Source organism: Phasianus colchicus, chromosome 10 (genome assembly GCF_987193195.1).
Source record: "Phasianus colchicus chromosome 10, bPhaCol1.hap1.1, whole genome shotgun sequence".
Classification (NCBI taxonomy): domain Eukaryota; kingdom Metazoa; phylum Chordata; class Aves; order Galliformes; family Phasianidae; genus Phasianus; species Phasianus colchicus.
Genome location: NC_143445.1, coordinates 15,800,001 through 15,814,424, shown reverse-complemented (window position 1 = coordinate 15,814,424; position 14,424 = coordinate 15,800,001). Strand labels below are relative to the sequence as shown.

Genomic DNA, 14,424 nt, shown 5'->3' with positions numbered 1-14,424 from the left:
GAAGCATGAGGAGACCTGCCCAGTTTCCTGGGCTGCCTGGAAATAGTGAAAGTTCCTGAAGAGGCCATGTGTAAATAGGCTGCAGCAGTGCTAGGCTCTGCCCTTCAGACTCATACAGCAGATGCTCAGACCCCTGGGGAAATCCCATCTTCCAGCCCCTCTGTTCAGCCTCAGCAGCCTGGTTTTAGGGCAGGGCTAGGGCTAGGCACCAACCAGGTGCATTGCCTATGTAGTTCTAGGCAGGGGTCTGACCCTTTTACCTGCCTCTCCCAGCTCCTGCCCATCCCCGACTCTCTGCCTGTCTCTCCCGATGATGGAGAACACGCTGACATCTACAAGCTGAGGATTCGGGTGCGTGGAAACCTGGAGTGGGCCCCCCCACGACCACAGATCATCTTCAACGTTCATCCAACCCCAACGTAAGAGTTCATACAGTAGAGGGCTCTCTGGGTACCTGCCCTTTCCCCCATTTTTCCCCATTGTTTTTTTTAGGCTTTTCCATGGTTGATTGTCCTTACTTCCCTACTTGGCTAGCAGGGCTTCTCTGCTCTCTGCTAAATCCACATTGGCCATCTCCATTTGGTGCCTGTGCTTCCTGTCTTTGGTGTGCATCAAGGCTTTTCCCCTCTACTTAGCTGTCATCCACATTTACGTTGCAAAGAATGTGGATGTGCATGTCCAGAGTTGTGTCAGTGCCTATTGTCAGGTGCTGGGTGCCACCAGGCCTGGATTCACCTATGTCATATTTTGTCTTTGGACAGGAGGAAGGTAGCTGTGGCCAAGCAGAATTACCGGTGTGCAGGCTGTGGCATCCGGACCGATCCTGGTGAGTGCTGAGCAGTAGCTGGAAAGCAGGGAATAACCTATGAGAGTGGGAAAATGCAGAGTGGGTGGATTGTGGCAGAGCTCAGCATGAGGTCATCGGAAAGATGGTATGCTCTTTCCTGGTGTCATTTCTAAGGTCTTTGCCAGCTCTGCTCACACGTCAGCATACATGTGTTGGGGACCTGTAAATGGACAGTCTTTACACACTTACCTTCCTATCTTTGGTAGCCTGGTGGGTCTGCAGTGTCTGTATCCACAAATTCGGGTCATAGCTTTTGTGCACTCCCTAACTGCATGGATTGATAGGCACGTTGTGGTCCTCAAAGAATTTTGCAGCCTGCAGCGTGCTTTCAGGCTCCAGCGTTGAGCAGTCTGGGGCCGGAGGAGGTGCTGGCGAGGCAGAATGCCTTCCTCGCTGGAAATGTTGATACGTGGATGGGCAGAGCTTGCACCTCACCTGACTTCCCCCTTCCCCTGGGCTTGGCTAGATTACATCAAGCGACTGCGGTACTGTGAGTACCTGGGGAAGTATTTCTGCCAGTGCTGCCACGAGAACGCCCAGACAGTCATCCCCAGCCGCATCCTGCGCAAGTGGGACTTCAGCAAGTACTATGTGAGCAACTTCTCCAAAGACCTGCTGAGCAAGATCTGGAGCGACCCGCTCTTCAACGTGCAAGATATCAATCCTGCCCTGTACCGGAAGGTGAAATCTCTCAACCAAGTGTGGGTAAGCCCCTTCCCTCACCTTCCTGAACGGGACTTGCAGGGGGAGGGTGACTGCCAGTTGTAAATCGTGTGCTGGAGAAGCTGAGGAGAAGCGGATATTTCAGTTTCTGAAGCTTAAAACCTCAGTGCTGTGGGTTTCCGTTCATATCTTGTTTCCTGTGCAGTAGCACAGAATGGGAAGGTATTTCTAATTGGTGTCCAGCTGGGCCTTGGTTTATTTCCTGGAGCGTGTGGTGACTGGTTGTGCTCGCTGTATCCAGTGTGGTGTAAACACTCCTGTACCAGGGGAGCAGCAGTCATTTCACCAGCGCAGGAAATGGGGCAGACGTGTTTAGTTAAGGTCTGTGATCTGTTTACTGATCTTGTGTCCCTCCTTCCTCTCCAGCTGCTGCGAATCCAGCTCTTCCACATGAAGAACATGTTTAAGACCTGCCGGCTAGCTAAAGAGTGAGTCCTGGGGCATGATGTTAAGCTGTTTGCTGTCCTGTATTTGACTCAGTAGAGTTTCTCTGCTCTGAGCTCCAGTTTTGCTGTCCTTGCAGTCTCCTGGACTCCTTCGATGCGGTGCCTGGTCACTTGACAGAGGATTTGCATCTCTACTCTCTAAGCGACCTCAGTGCCACCAAAAGGGGGGACCTGGTGCCTCGCCTGACGGAACTCCTGAAGGCAGGCAGCCTGCACGTTGAGAAATGCATGGTAAGGCCTCTATAGCCACCTACTGCACAGCTCTGAAACACCCTTTGGGTAGGCTTTCTGTGTAAATAGCTAGTGAGAAGGCATTTGACATGCAGAGCAATCACAGAATTAACTGATGACATACTTGCTACTCTCACCTGTTCACATAAACTGCTACCCAGCACATGTGGGATATTTCTTACCCCATTTTGACTTTATCCTTAGCATGTTGATTCTGCCTTGCTGTGCTTCATGCTGGGGATGGACTGTCCCACATAGGTAGAGCAAGACACCGTGTCCTACTGTTCTGCTCCAGGGAGATGAGGAGCGTTGAGCTTACTTTTTTCTGACCTTTTCTTCTAGCTATGCCAAGCCAAAGGCTTCATCTGTGAGTTCTGCCAGAATGAAGGCGACATCATCTTCCCCTTTGAGCTCAACAAGTGCAAGACATGTGAAGGTGAACTACTGGGGAGAAACAGGAAGGGGGTCAGCAACGTCTGCTTCTTCGCTTTTGTGTGGCTTTGGCTCCATGCCTCTTGCTGGCACAAACACAGTCAGCCAGACCAGGGTGCTTCTGTGAGCGACCTATGTTTGCGCCACATGATAACAGCAACAGATCAGTTGTTGTTTACAACAGTGTTTAAAATATTACAATGGTATTTGCTCATCCAGAGCAGCAGCTCTGCCCTGCAGTGAAGCATGTGCTGCAGGGTTAGAGTTAGGACTGCAGCTGTTTCAAGCTAGGTACACTACAGCGTGAGTTCTTGCTTTCAGAGCAGTGCCAAACCCCTGCTTCTGGTGTTTGTCCTCCTGGACAAATCTGAAGCATCCCTCTGCAGGTGTGGAGAACCAGGCAGCCTGTGCCAGCCCTCAGCTACTCTCCTTTTCTCCCCCCAGAATGCAAAGCCTGCTACCACAAGTCCTGCTTCAAGTCCACACGCTGCCCTCGCTGCGAGCGACTCCAAGCCCGGAGAGAGCTGCTGGCCAAGCAGAGCATGGAGTCCTACATCTCAGACTATGAAGATGATGAGCTGGAGCAGCAGGAGGCAGCAACAGCCACCTAAGCATGGTGCAGCAGAGGAGCAGGCACTAGGTCTATTTACACCTTCATCACCAGAGACTGAACCAAGCATACTTACGGTGAGGAGGACTGGCAGGACACTCGTCATACCTGGAGTAGTGTCAAAGGGATCTGCTTTCCCCTGTACAGCAGTGTTAAGGAAGGAGTATCTTCTGTCATCTGGTCTGTTCCAGGTAATGGACACCCTGTGATGCCTTGATGTGGGGAAAGGTGGTGGCCAGTCCTGTCTGTCCTGCAGGCAGAAAGTGAGTCTTTACCAGGCAATCACTTGTGAGCCTGTCTGCAGCCTTCTCCTTGTCCATCTCCATCTCCTTCTTCCTGGAGGAGTCCTCGGTGGGGTCAGCACTTTCTGCTCATCAGCTGGACACTGAAAGCTCTGGCTGTCCGCTCCTGGGAGAGGGAAGTCAGCTCTCCAAATCCTCCCATCCTGCGTCTTGCTGCTAGTTTGTACATGGAAGTAGGGGAAGGTTTGGGGGGAGGGGGTTGATGGAACATTTAGCAGTTCCCTTTTTTAACATCTGGATTGGAACCATTGCCAGTAAACCATTGCTCTCCCTCCAGAATCAGAACAGAGGAAGTAGCAATGATGTAAACACTGTATGTCAGCCCTACCTCCCCCCACACTATCCATGCTGAGCTGCTCCATCTCCTTCCACCCCAAAGGCATTGCAGTGGGGGCAGCTGGGATGTGCGGCTGTGTGAGGGGACTGGTACTGCTGGGCATGGGGCTGGAGGCAGCTCTGCATGGCAGGACACACAGTTAGCAAGGCTTCAAACCTCATATCCCCTTCATGCTGCTGCTCTGTCCTCCCTGAAGGCTGCCTCTTCCTGTAAAAGGGACATGGCACCTCCCCATGGCAGCAGCATCAGGGCCTGCCTTGCATGCAGCTGTCTTCTGCCTGTACCAGTCAGGATGTGTAAAGCCTCTTGGCTCAGTCCTCTGATCACCTCCCCCTAACCTCTCTGTCCTGGTTTTTTTTTGTTGTTGTTTTTTTTTTTTTAGTTGGCTGGATTTGGTTTTATTTTTTAAATGTGATTGTATGTATTTTTAACTGTTTGTTCCCCATCCCAAGGAGATGCTCATTTTAGGGAGCATACAATTTGCTTGGGACTTAGTAGTCTAAAATATCCAAAGCTTACCTGCTCCTGGTCCATCACCCCCTGACAGGGGCTGGGGAGTGCCAGGGGTTCCCTCTCCCATCAGCTCTGCTGCCCTGGGGAGAGGGGTCACCAAGTCCCTCTAGGGAACAGAGCAGGCTGCTCCCAGAAAGAGTGCACCTGAGAGAGGCCTGGCCCTGGAAATACTGCAAGGTGCCTCTGTAGCCAGGGATGCTTTATCCCATGGCATGCGTCCAGCACCAAGTTATCATGGGAGGGACACGTGCACCCAGCATTAGGGTGGATGTTAAGAAGGATAGTGGAGCCTGTGTATGTGCAAGAAGGGTGGTGAAGGGCAGGGGGCAATATGCTGTGAGAAGGCTTTCAAGTTGTGTCTAGGTATGAAGTGTTGGAAGGGCAAGGATGGGACTGGGAGAGGTGGCCGCAGTGTGACTCCAAGCCTTGCTGATAGGACAGCATCTCTTCCCTGTGCTGCAGCATCCTGCCACAACCAGCTCTAGGGGTCTCAACCTGAAGCAGTTCCATTCCCCACCTGCTCCCCTGAGTTCTTGCCTCCTCCCATCTATCCTCATTTTCCCCAGGAGAGCAGTTGCTCTCCTACCTGCTCTGCAGCTGGAAGCTCTGGAGCTACCACAACTTGGTCTACCTTGCCAGCAGAAAGCATTGCCACTGTTCTTGCCTCTGGTCCACGCGCTGCCATCCAGCTCAGCAGGACGAGCTGGCCTCCCTCCTCCTGGGATCTGGCTCAGAGCAGCACAACTTCATCCACACCATTTTGTTTGAAGCACTTTAATGTCATGGGGCACTGGCTGAGAGGTTGCCCACATCCCGTTCTAGAAGCACTGAGTATATTTAGAGAAAAGCAAATGGATTTTGGTTTATTTGTGTTTTCTTCCCTCCGTCTGAAAACAATGGGGACTTGAAACCTGGCAGAGGGCTCTGGAGCAAGGTGATGTCCAACACTAACATCCTGATGTGATGCTGGAGCTTGCCAAGGCCCCAACAGTTTCTAAAGGAAAACCACAAGCTGCCCCAGCATTTCACTGGAGCCCTCCCAATGGGACTGCTGCACAGCGTAGCAATGAAAATGCCGTCCCTAATAAACTAAGTTAACATGAGGTGGGGTTGTGTCCTGAGCTTTCTTTTTTTGCTTCTGACAAGGAGCTCAGCTTCAGTGCGAGCAGGGACAAGGCGGCTGCATCCCTCACCGTGCAGCTGGCCTTGTACATTGCACTGCCAACATAGAAGCTACAAACTGTAAGTTTTACAACAAAGCCCTGAGGCTTGCTGCTGTTGCAGCCAGCCCTCCACCACCACCCATAGCAAATCTGTGTCAGTGCAAGCCAGCACCATGAAAACAGCACATTCACCCGTGCAGGGAGCAGCGCTAACCAGCTCAAGGTCCCTCACCCCTCTGCATCACAGTCACTTGCAGCGGGTGTAGCGCCTCTCAAACTGATCCACGTCAAACTTGCGCTTGCAGCCAGCATAGTTCATGTAGCGGATCTTGCCGAAGACATCCCGTTCCTTCCAGCCCTGGTCGTGGATGCCACAGATGGACCAAAGGCAGCCTGCAGAACATGGGGATGGAGCATCAGCTCTGCCCTGTGCCTACGGGCATCTCAGGGCCAGAGAGCAGCTGGGACATGGATTCTCTGCAGAGCCCTCTCCATCATTTGAGTTGGAAGGGGCCCTTAAAGGCCATTTTGTCCAGCTTCCTGCACTGAATGGGGACACCTACAGCTCCATCAGGTGCTCAGAGCCCCCATCCAGCCTGACCTTGAGTGTCTCCAGGAAGGGGCACCCACCACCTCTCTGGGCAACCTGTGCCAGTTCTTCACTATCCTTATCATAAAAAGGTTTTTCTTTATATCCAGTCTCTCATCCCCATGCTGCACCCGCCCATGCCCCCCCCCCCCAGCTTACCTACATAGCCGTTGGGGTCCATCCCATCCAGCTCATAGCGGTCGTTGAGGTAGATGGCAAACTGTAGGGCTTCCTCAGGGCTGCGGGTCCATTCCAGGATCTTCTTGGCCCAGTACATCCGCAGGAAGCCGTGCATCTTGCCCTCCTGCACCATTTGTAGCTGCAGGGAAGGACACAACCACAGCAGTCAGCCCATGCCAGCTTGGCTCCAGCACAGACACAGGTCTCAGAGGAGAGACCTCAGAACAAGGAGATGGGGGTCACTAACCTGAGCAGCGTTCCAGAGTGGGTCATGCGTGGTGGCCTGCTCCAGCTGGGGCAATTCGTAGAGAAAAGGCCGCTTGTCTTTGGCATGGAGCTTCAGTGTGCTTTGTGCCCAGTCATAGGCACCTGTGAGAGAGGTGAGGAGCAATGCTGAGCAAACTGCTCCCCTCCAGGTCCTGAGGGGGTTCAAGAAACATAGAGATGGAGCACGGAGGGACATGGATTAGTGGGCATGGTGGTGATAGGTTGATGTTTGGACATGATGATCTTAGAGGCCTTTTCCAACCCTAAAGGTTCTATGGCCCATCCTCTAGAAGGAACAGGGCATTGGGGTGAGCACAATAGAGTATTTGCCCAATCTCAGCCTTGTCCACCAGCCCCATGGATGCTACCTCGCACACTGTCATAGTTCTCATTGTAGTAGCAAAAGTTCTCTGCCAGCTCCCGCCGTACCACAGCCTCCTCCACAAAAGCATCCACCGACTCCTTGTAGGCACGTCGGTGCTTCTGCACCTCCAGGATGGCTCTCTGGGTGGACACCTGGCCTGGAGACATGGGTATTACATGAGTTGGGTCTCCTGGCTGAGCCACCAGCACTTGGCCGTTATTAATGGGATGGGGATGGCCTGGGACACTCACCAAAGTGGAACCATGGAGAAAGGTTGCTGAGAGCTGCCTTGTTTGGGTCGTTCCGCTGTGAGCCAAAGGACTTGAGCCGCTTGGTGATGAAGGACTGCAGCATGGCCAGCCCAGCAGCAGTGCCAGGGGTCGCCCATGCCACCTCTGTCACCGTGCGGTCCACCTGCAGGCTGGAGTAGCAGGCATCCCACGCAATGGGCTGTGAGCAAACAAACAGCATGAGAGCTGAGACGCAGCAGCAGATGTTGTCCAGCCTTAACATATGTCCCCCATGTGCCAGCTAAGGGCTGTCCCCAGCCTGCAAGCCCCCAGCTCCCACCAGCTGTCTATTAAGCAGCCCAGCACAGCAAAGATCCATTGGAAAAATGGAGATGGAACCTCCCACCCCCAGGGTCTCTCCACCTCCACACTACTTGTGGGTGGTGTCCCCCTTCTAGGGCCACAAAGCCATGAGGCTACCCAGGACCAAGTGCATCTCTGCAGGTACCTCTGGGGGGTTGGGTGGTGGATGTGGGTGCCGAATAACAGGAGGGAACTCAGTGAGGAACTCTGGGAGCTGCCTGTGGATCTTGGCCCGGATGGTCCTGGCGCTGTACTCCTGCTTGGGGGAGGTGACCCAGCAGGGCACGATGTTGTGGGCATCCACCTGGGAAGGGAAGCTGGAGATGGTGATGTGAGCAGAAGCCAATGTTCCTAATGGCACAACGCATATTGTGTTCTCCAACAGGCCCAGGACGTGTCTTCCAGAGGCACCCACCTGTGCAAAGGGCACATCCTCAGGCAATCGCTCCTTGACCTCCTCCACCCACTGCCGGGGGACACGGAGGGGACAGAAGTCTGTCACCAGCCCACCCACACCGTGCTCCACCACAAAACTGGGCAGCACATCCTTGGGGCAGCCCAGCAGCAGGTGAAAGGGGATGTCCAGCTCCGCACACTCCTGCAATGAGAGGGCAGGGCTTAAGGACTGCTCGCAGCCGGCTCCATCCCACCTGCCCGCTGCATCTGTACCTCGGCCACCTCCTGCAGCCCCCTCAGCATGAAGCCATAGTGGCGGATGGTGGCATCCAGGAACGTGGGCACCAGACAGAAGCAGACACGCAGAGGCAGCTCTTGCTTGAGGGCCAGGCGCTGGGCGTAGAGGAATGCCCAGTTATCTGCAGGGCGAGCAAACGGGGAATGCTTAATAGAGGCCCCCCGGAGCACCCAGCACTGCAGGGCACGGGGCCGGCTCCTACCTTGCACCCGCTGGTCCCGGCACATCCAATAGAGGATGCACTCGGCGCCTTCCTTCAGCTCGGAGCCCCGGGACACGAGCCGGGCCCGCTGCTTGTTGTAGCGGAAATCCCGCACCGACGGAGCTGCCCTGCGCCGGGCTTCCCGCACCGCGGCCTCCAGCGTGCCCACGGCCCCGGCCTCCTCCTCCTCCTCTTCCCTCCCCGCATTCCGCTCCTTTCTCCCCTTCCCACTGCCCCGCGGCATCCTCAGCCCCAAACAGAGCCCCCGAACCCCGGCCCGAACCCACGTGGCGGCGGCGGAGCGGGCGTTACACAACGCGGGGCGGAACCAGGAGGGTGCGGGCAGAGAAATGGGCGTGACCTCCCCGCCCCCCCCCCACCCCTTCCCCGCCCCGCAGGCACGAGGAAGCGGCTCCGCGCCTCGGCTCGGCACCGGGGGAGCGGCGTTGGGCAGCGCTCTCAGCATCGTGCTACCCCCGCTGGTAGCATCCCCGCGCACGGCACAGCCACCCAGCACAGGCTTTGCCCCCAGCCTGGGGAATGAGGAAACCGCTCTGTGCTCCATCCCGCGGCCGCGAAACTCCCAACGTTCCCCTCCGCTCGCGGCCCGGCCGCAGGGCAGGTGGCTGCCGGGCGTTGTGCCCATCGCTGGGAGTGCCGCGTTGGGTGGAAACCCCCTTCGGTGCCAACACCTGGGGAAACAAAAGGACTCACCTGGGTGCTGCTGGGCAAAGGCAACACGGAAACCGCGCAGCTCTGGGGTTGTGGGGAGCGCTTGGAGCGGTGCTGGCTGGAGGGTGCTGAATCCTGCCCGGGGCATTGGGTCCTGCCGGGACATGGCCGCACACAGAGCAGGGCTGTCCCTGTCCCTGCTGCTGAGCATCGCCGTGTCCGAGCTGGCGCTGGGTAAGGGATGTGGGAAACGCGTGGGGGTACCGCAGCGCAGGGCTGGGGGGCACTGAGCCACCTACCGCAGGGTGGGAACCTCGGGATCATCGCCATCCACGCGGCCTCCCGCGACCTTGAGGCAGCCACCGGCCCTCAGTAATCACAGAGCTTCTGTGACTTGCAGCGTGCATCCTGCTGCTCACCCCTGACACACAAGCTGAGATTCGCTCCTCTCCCCCCCCTCCCCTGGGCCCCACTCCATTCTTTGTGCCCCGCGTTATCGGTTCCTGAACATCTGCACGCAGCTTTGTGGACGCGGCAGAGGAGCTCCCAGCCCGTCCCAGGGTAACCGGTTCCTGCGGCTCCTCCCGTCCGACGGGCGGCTCTGAGTGCCGCAGGGCTGGATGGAGGCGGTGGGACGGGGCCATCGCTGGCGCCAGGAGGGGGTCCTGCCCGGAGCCGTGCCCGCTTGTCGGCCTGGGGATGTGCTGTCCTCCCACACCGCCGATCCGCACGGATCTGTATCTGCTCAGGACGGTGATCCCGGCTGTTGGCTGCCCACGGCCGATGCGCAACGTGGGGTGCCTCAGTGCCAGCACACTGGGTGATGCTCTGCCGCCTCTCTGCAGGGAGCACAGCAGTGGGTGTGACAATGCCAGCATCCACAGAGCCCCCCGTGTCGCTGCTCAGCACCGCAGCCACCACTCCTCCCTCCAGCCCGGACACAGAAGCCCCCACCTCAGCGATGCCCAGCACGCAGACAGATGCCTTCACACTCAGCTCTGTGACAACCCAGGCGACCACCTCCTCAAGCTCAGCCTCCATGGCCATAACACGGACCTGGGCTGACACCACCACTGGTGCATCAGCAGAGACCAGCACAGCCACATGTCCCACCATGCTGGAACAGTCAGATTCTTCAGCTGAGCACTCCATAGCCCTGATGGGCTTCACGACCATCTCCACCAGCAGCACAGTGCCTCCCAGGAGCACTCTCACTCCCAGCCAGACACAGGAGAGCACAGCTAGGACCAGCTTTGGTATCTCCACCATAACTCCACAGACAGATGCCTTCACACACAGCACTGCAACAACCCAGATGACCACCACCACAAGCCCAGGGCTCATCTCCACCACCCTAAGCCCAACCTCCGCAGCCATAGCAACCACATGGGCTGAGACCCGGTCTGGCACATCAGCAGGGACTAGCACAGCCCCAGCTTCAACCATGAATTTGGCAGCAACTGAAACAATCACGCTGCCTTCCTCCACCTCCAGCCCTCTGCCACACACTTCAGTGGGCACCACTCTTGGCACAAATGCCACCAGCACACCCCCATGGACCAGCAGTGCCCCAGAACAGTCAGATCCTTCAACTGAGCCCTCCACAGTGCTGCTGGGCTTCACGACCACCTCCACCAGCAGCACAGTGCCTCCCAGGAGCACTCTCACTCCCAGCCAGACACTGGAGAGCACAGCTAGGACCAGCTCTGATATCTCCACCATAACTCCACAGACAGATGCCTTCACACACAGCACTGCTACAACCCAGATGACCACCACCACCCCAAGCACACTCTCTACAGTCACAGCATCCACCTGGGCTGAGATCACATCAGCAGGGACCAGCACAGCCCCAGCTCCCACCACACCAGCACACACAGATTCCTCAGCTGAGCCCTCCACAGCCCTGGTGAGCACCACCAGCACCACAGTGTTCCCCAGGAGCACCCTCACTCCCAGCCCACCATTGAAGAACACAGCTGAGAGCAGCCCAGCAGAGGCATCCCCAATGAGCCCTAGCGCCACTCCAGGTGAGTGCAGCTGTAGGACAGAGACACAAGGTAACAACACCCAACCCTAAAGAGCATCCACCCCCTGCCCCATGTGCCCTATATAAGGTGGAGCTGAGAGGTGTGGCCGCAGTGGGAGTGGTATGGAGGCGTAGCTTCGGGTGGGCATGTCAGCAGCACCCCCCAGGACGAGCCATCCACGTGCCTGTGCCCCATCCAAGCAGCCGTCCCTGCTGTCCTACCACCTACAGCCTGGTGACAGCCCGGCAGTGAGAGCCCAGCACCCTTGGGTGCCTGCATCCTGCCCACGCCACTGGTGGTGCCTCCGGTGTGTCGGCAGCCGGCCGTGTGCTTGCAGTGTGACAGCCCCGGCAGAGTGCCGTGCTCTGGCCGTGCCCCAGACACCCGCAGGACTCTGTGTCCTGGCCCAGCGCCTTTGAGGGGCCTCATCCCTGACCCCTGCAACAAGGAAGCAGCTCTGATTGCAGGCGGCGCTGGGCTGTGACACGTGCTGGGGAAGTGATGCTGCACGGACAGCCCAGGAGATGAGTCCTCAGCCCAGAGCACGCCCTTCCTGGCTCTGCCTCTTTGCACACAGGGTGGACTGCTGTCTCTGAGGGCCTCAGTGTCGGCAGCCACCACATATCACCCCTTCCTCGGAGTTTTAGGGGGTCCCAGGCTCTTCCAGGGCTTTTCCCATTGGCACTGCCCTTGCCCGGCACAAGTCTCCAGCTTTAGGGACTTTGCTTGCGGCTGTTCTGGGGGCACCGTGCAACTGATGGCTGCCGGGCATTGTGCCCATCCCTGGGAGCACCCGTGCTGGGTGAGAGCCCTTCCGGCAGTGCCAGCACCTGGGCAATAAAGGGACGCATCTGGATGCTTATCCTCTGTCGGGAGAAGGCAACGCGGAAACCACAGTGCCGTGGGGAGCGCTCAGAGCGGTGCCCACCAGGAGGCATCGGCTCCTGCCTCCCCGGACATGGCTGCACGTAGGGGAGGGCTGCCCCTGATCCTGCTGCTGAGCCTCGCTGGGTCAAAGCTGGCACTGGGTAAGGGCTGAGCTGGACGCACGGGGAGGGAGCGTCGCGGCCCAGGGATGTGGGAGTGAAACACTGTGGCTGCTGTGCCATGCACAGCAAGAGCAATGAGCTTGGCTTTATTTCTGCTGCTTGCACGCGGACCTCCTCCTCCACTCCTCTCTGGGGCTGCCCGGAGCAGCAGCCCCCTGCTCTCATCTCTGCTAAACCTAATCCCGACGCACCAGCCAGGATTCAGTCCTCTCTCCCTCTCCTCCCGTGGGCTCCGCTCCCATTCTTTGTGCCCCGCGTTATCGGTTCCTGAACATCTGCACGCAGCTTTGTGTACGCGGCAGAGGAGCTCCCAGCCCGTCCCAGGGTAACCGGTTCCTGCGGCTCCTCCCGTCCGACGGGCGGCTCTGAGTGCCGCAGGGCTGGATGGAGGCGGTGGGACGGGGCCATCGCTGGCGCCAGGAGGGGGTCCTGCCCGGAGCCGTGCCCGCTTGTCGGCCTGGGGATGTGCTGTCCTCCCACACCGCCGATCCGCACGGATCTGTATCTGCTCAGGACGGTGATCCCGGCTGTTGGCTGCCCACGGCCGATGCGCAGCGTGGGGTGCCTCAGTGCCAGCACACTGGGTGATGCTCTGCCGCCTCTCTGCAGGGAGCACAGCAGTGGGTGTGACAGTGCCAGCATCCACAGAGCCCCCCGTGTCGCTGCTCAGCACCGCAGCCACCACTCCTCCCTCCAGCCCGGACACAGAAGCCCCCACCTCAGCGATGCCCAGCACCACCCCAGGGACCAGCAGTGCTGTCCCCACTTCAGCACACACAGCTGCACCACCTGAGCCTTCTACAACCGTGGTAGACACCACCACCACCTCCATCACCAGCATGGTGGTCCCCAGCAGCACCTCCAGTCCCAGCCCATCCCTGGGGAGCACCACTGGACCCAGCCCCGATGTCTCCACACTTACCACAGGATCACCTCCAGACACCTCGACAGCACCTCAGAGCCCCAGTGCCACCCCAGGTGAGTGTCACCCCCACCTGTAACAACACTCTGTGACAGCAGCACTAACAAAACATTGCTATGCCCAGGCACAGATCCCTCCTCCCCTGCCACCACCTCAGCACAGAGCCTGAATGGCACCACCAGCCCCTCTGCAGAGCTGCCACCAGCCTGCCCCAGCGCCCCGAGCAATGCCAGTAAGTGCTACTTCCTGGGGACAGGAGGCAGGGCCACACGTGCCCGATGGGCATCGTCACCTCCTTGTTATCGTGATGGCCACTGGGCTTCCTGGTGGCCAGTGCAGGAGGGCCTGCATCCCCAGTGCTTTCTCTGTGGGGGCTATGGGGGTGTGTGGGGTGTGATCCTGCTGCAGTGCAAGATGGATGGGGCACAACCAGAGCTGTGTCCCTTGCTCCCAGGTGCATCCCAGCTCTTCCTCTCTATGCATCTCATCACTCCTCTGGACATGGGGAACACCACGGCGCAGGAGCTGCTCCTGGCCAAGGTGAGCTGTGCCCTCAGCCCCCTCAAATGAACGGGGGACCCTCTTGGGGTGCCTTCCTGGGTGGGAATAGGGGACAGGAGCTCCCTGTCCCGTGATGTCTGTGCTTGCTGCTTGCTGATGCTGTGCTCTGCCCCAGATCCGCAGAGACCTGCAGACCGCCTTCCCATGTGCCGGGCTCCTGCTGCAGTGGAGAGGAGAGAAGCTGATCTGAGCCCATTGCTGGGGGATGCTGGGCAGGACTGAGCCATCCCACACCTCCTGTCTGTCCCTCTGGGTAACCCACGCAGCCCCATCTGCTTCCCTGCACCCCAGTACCCCTCTGTGCCCCGTTTTCTACCCCTTCCCACAGCCACTCTGCAGCCCCATAGCTGATGATGAAGAAGGAAACCTGCAGTCCCCCACCCTGCCCCATTATCACCATGCAGCAGTGGTCCTGCTGGAATCCAGGGTACACCAGGGGGCCCTATCAGCCCCCCAAACTCCAACAAGCTGTGCATGCCATGGGGCCATGGAAATCCTGTGGGTTGAGCTCCTTCCCTGTTTTTTTCCAGTCCCTGGTTGAGGAGACGGCTGCAGCGTCTGCCTCCCCTGCAGCAAAGTCATTTATTAACTGATTAATTAGCCAGATAAAATGAGAGCGAAGCAATTATTACTCTAAGCAAGTCACCTCGCAGGGAGATTAAAAAGTGGAATAATGAGCAAAAATGTCTGTGTCGTT

The 14,424-nt window shown here is 57.8% G+C and overlaps 3 protein-coding genes across 18 annotated transcripts in view; 2 read left to right on the top strand and 1 right to left on the bottom strand.

Moving 5' to 3' along the window:
- Positions 1 to 5,544, top strand: part of RUBCN (rubicon autophagy regulator) — a 27,862-nt gene extending 22,318 nt beyond the window's left edge. For 13 of the 14 annotated variants that reach the window (XM_090147445.1, XM_090147444.1, XM_090147439.1 and 10 more), the window contains 7 exons: positions 274 to 419; positions 762 to 826; positions 1,314 to 1,552; positions 1,937 to 1,998; positions 2,094 to 2,247; positions 2,590 to 2,683; positions 3,124 to 5,544. In XM_090147445.1, the coding sequence (XP_090003571.1) occupies positions 274 to 419; positions 762 to 826; positions 1,314 to 1,552; positions 1,937 to 1,998; positions 2,094 to 2,247; positions 2,590 to 2,683; positions 3,124 to 3,290 (927 nt within the window). In that variant the 3' untranslated portion in view covers positions 3,291 to 5,544. The remainder of the gene's footprint in view (positions 1 to 273; positions 420 to 761; positions 827 to 1,313; positions 1,553 to 1,936; positions 1,999 to 2,093; positions 2,248 to 2,589; positions 2,684 to 3,123) is intronic. The other variant, XR_016469668.1, reaches the window with a different exon arrangement.
- Positions 5,535 to 10,028, bottom strand: LOC116235359 (deoxyribodipyrimidine photo-lyase-like). Of its 3 annotated transcripts, XM_031603460.2 has the most exons (9): positions 8,494 to 8,862; positions 8,267 to 8,412; positions 8,013 to 8,195; positions 7,743 to 7,901; positions 7,256 to 7,454; positions 7,009 to 7,161; positions 6,621 to 6,742; positions 6,353 to 6,512; positions 5,535 to 5,997 (listed from the first exon to the last, which is right to left on the bottom strand). In XM_031603460.2, the coding sequence occupies exons 1-9, from the start codon at positions 8,735 to 8,737 to the stop codon at positions 5,852 to 5,854; spliced, it is 1,512 nt and encodes a 503-aa protein (XP_031459320.2). In that variant the 5' UTR covers positions 8,738 to 8,862; the 3' UTR covers positions 5,535 to 5,851. The 3 variants fall into 3 exon arrangements, 2 of the variants coding, with proteins under 2 accessions (XP_031459320.2, XP_090003574.1); XR_016469671.1 differs by lacking the exon at positions 5,535 to 5,997 and having other exon boundaries at positions 6,375 to 6,512; positions 7,070 to 7,161; positions 8,494 to 10,028; XM_090147448.1 differs by lacking the exons at positions 5,535 to 5,997; positions 6,353 to 6,512; positions 6,621 to 6,742; positions 7,009 to 7,161 and having other exon boundaries at positions 7,317 to 7,454; positions 7,743 to 7,914; positions 8,494 to 10,028.
- On the top strand, positions 9,318 to 14,424 carry LOC116235361 (uncharacterized). The gene is made up of 6 exons (XM_090147449.1): positions 9,318 to 9,399; positions 10,011 to 11,195; positions 12,854 to 13,222; positions 13,291 to 13,398; positions 13,621 to 13,706; positions 13,843 to 14,424. Exons 1-6 carry the CDS (start codon positions 9,330 to 9,332, stop codon positions 13,915 to 13,917), a joined length of 1,893 nt encoding a protein of 630 aa, XP_090003575.1. The 5' UTR covers positions 9,318 to 9,329; the 3' UTR covers positions 13,918 to 14,424.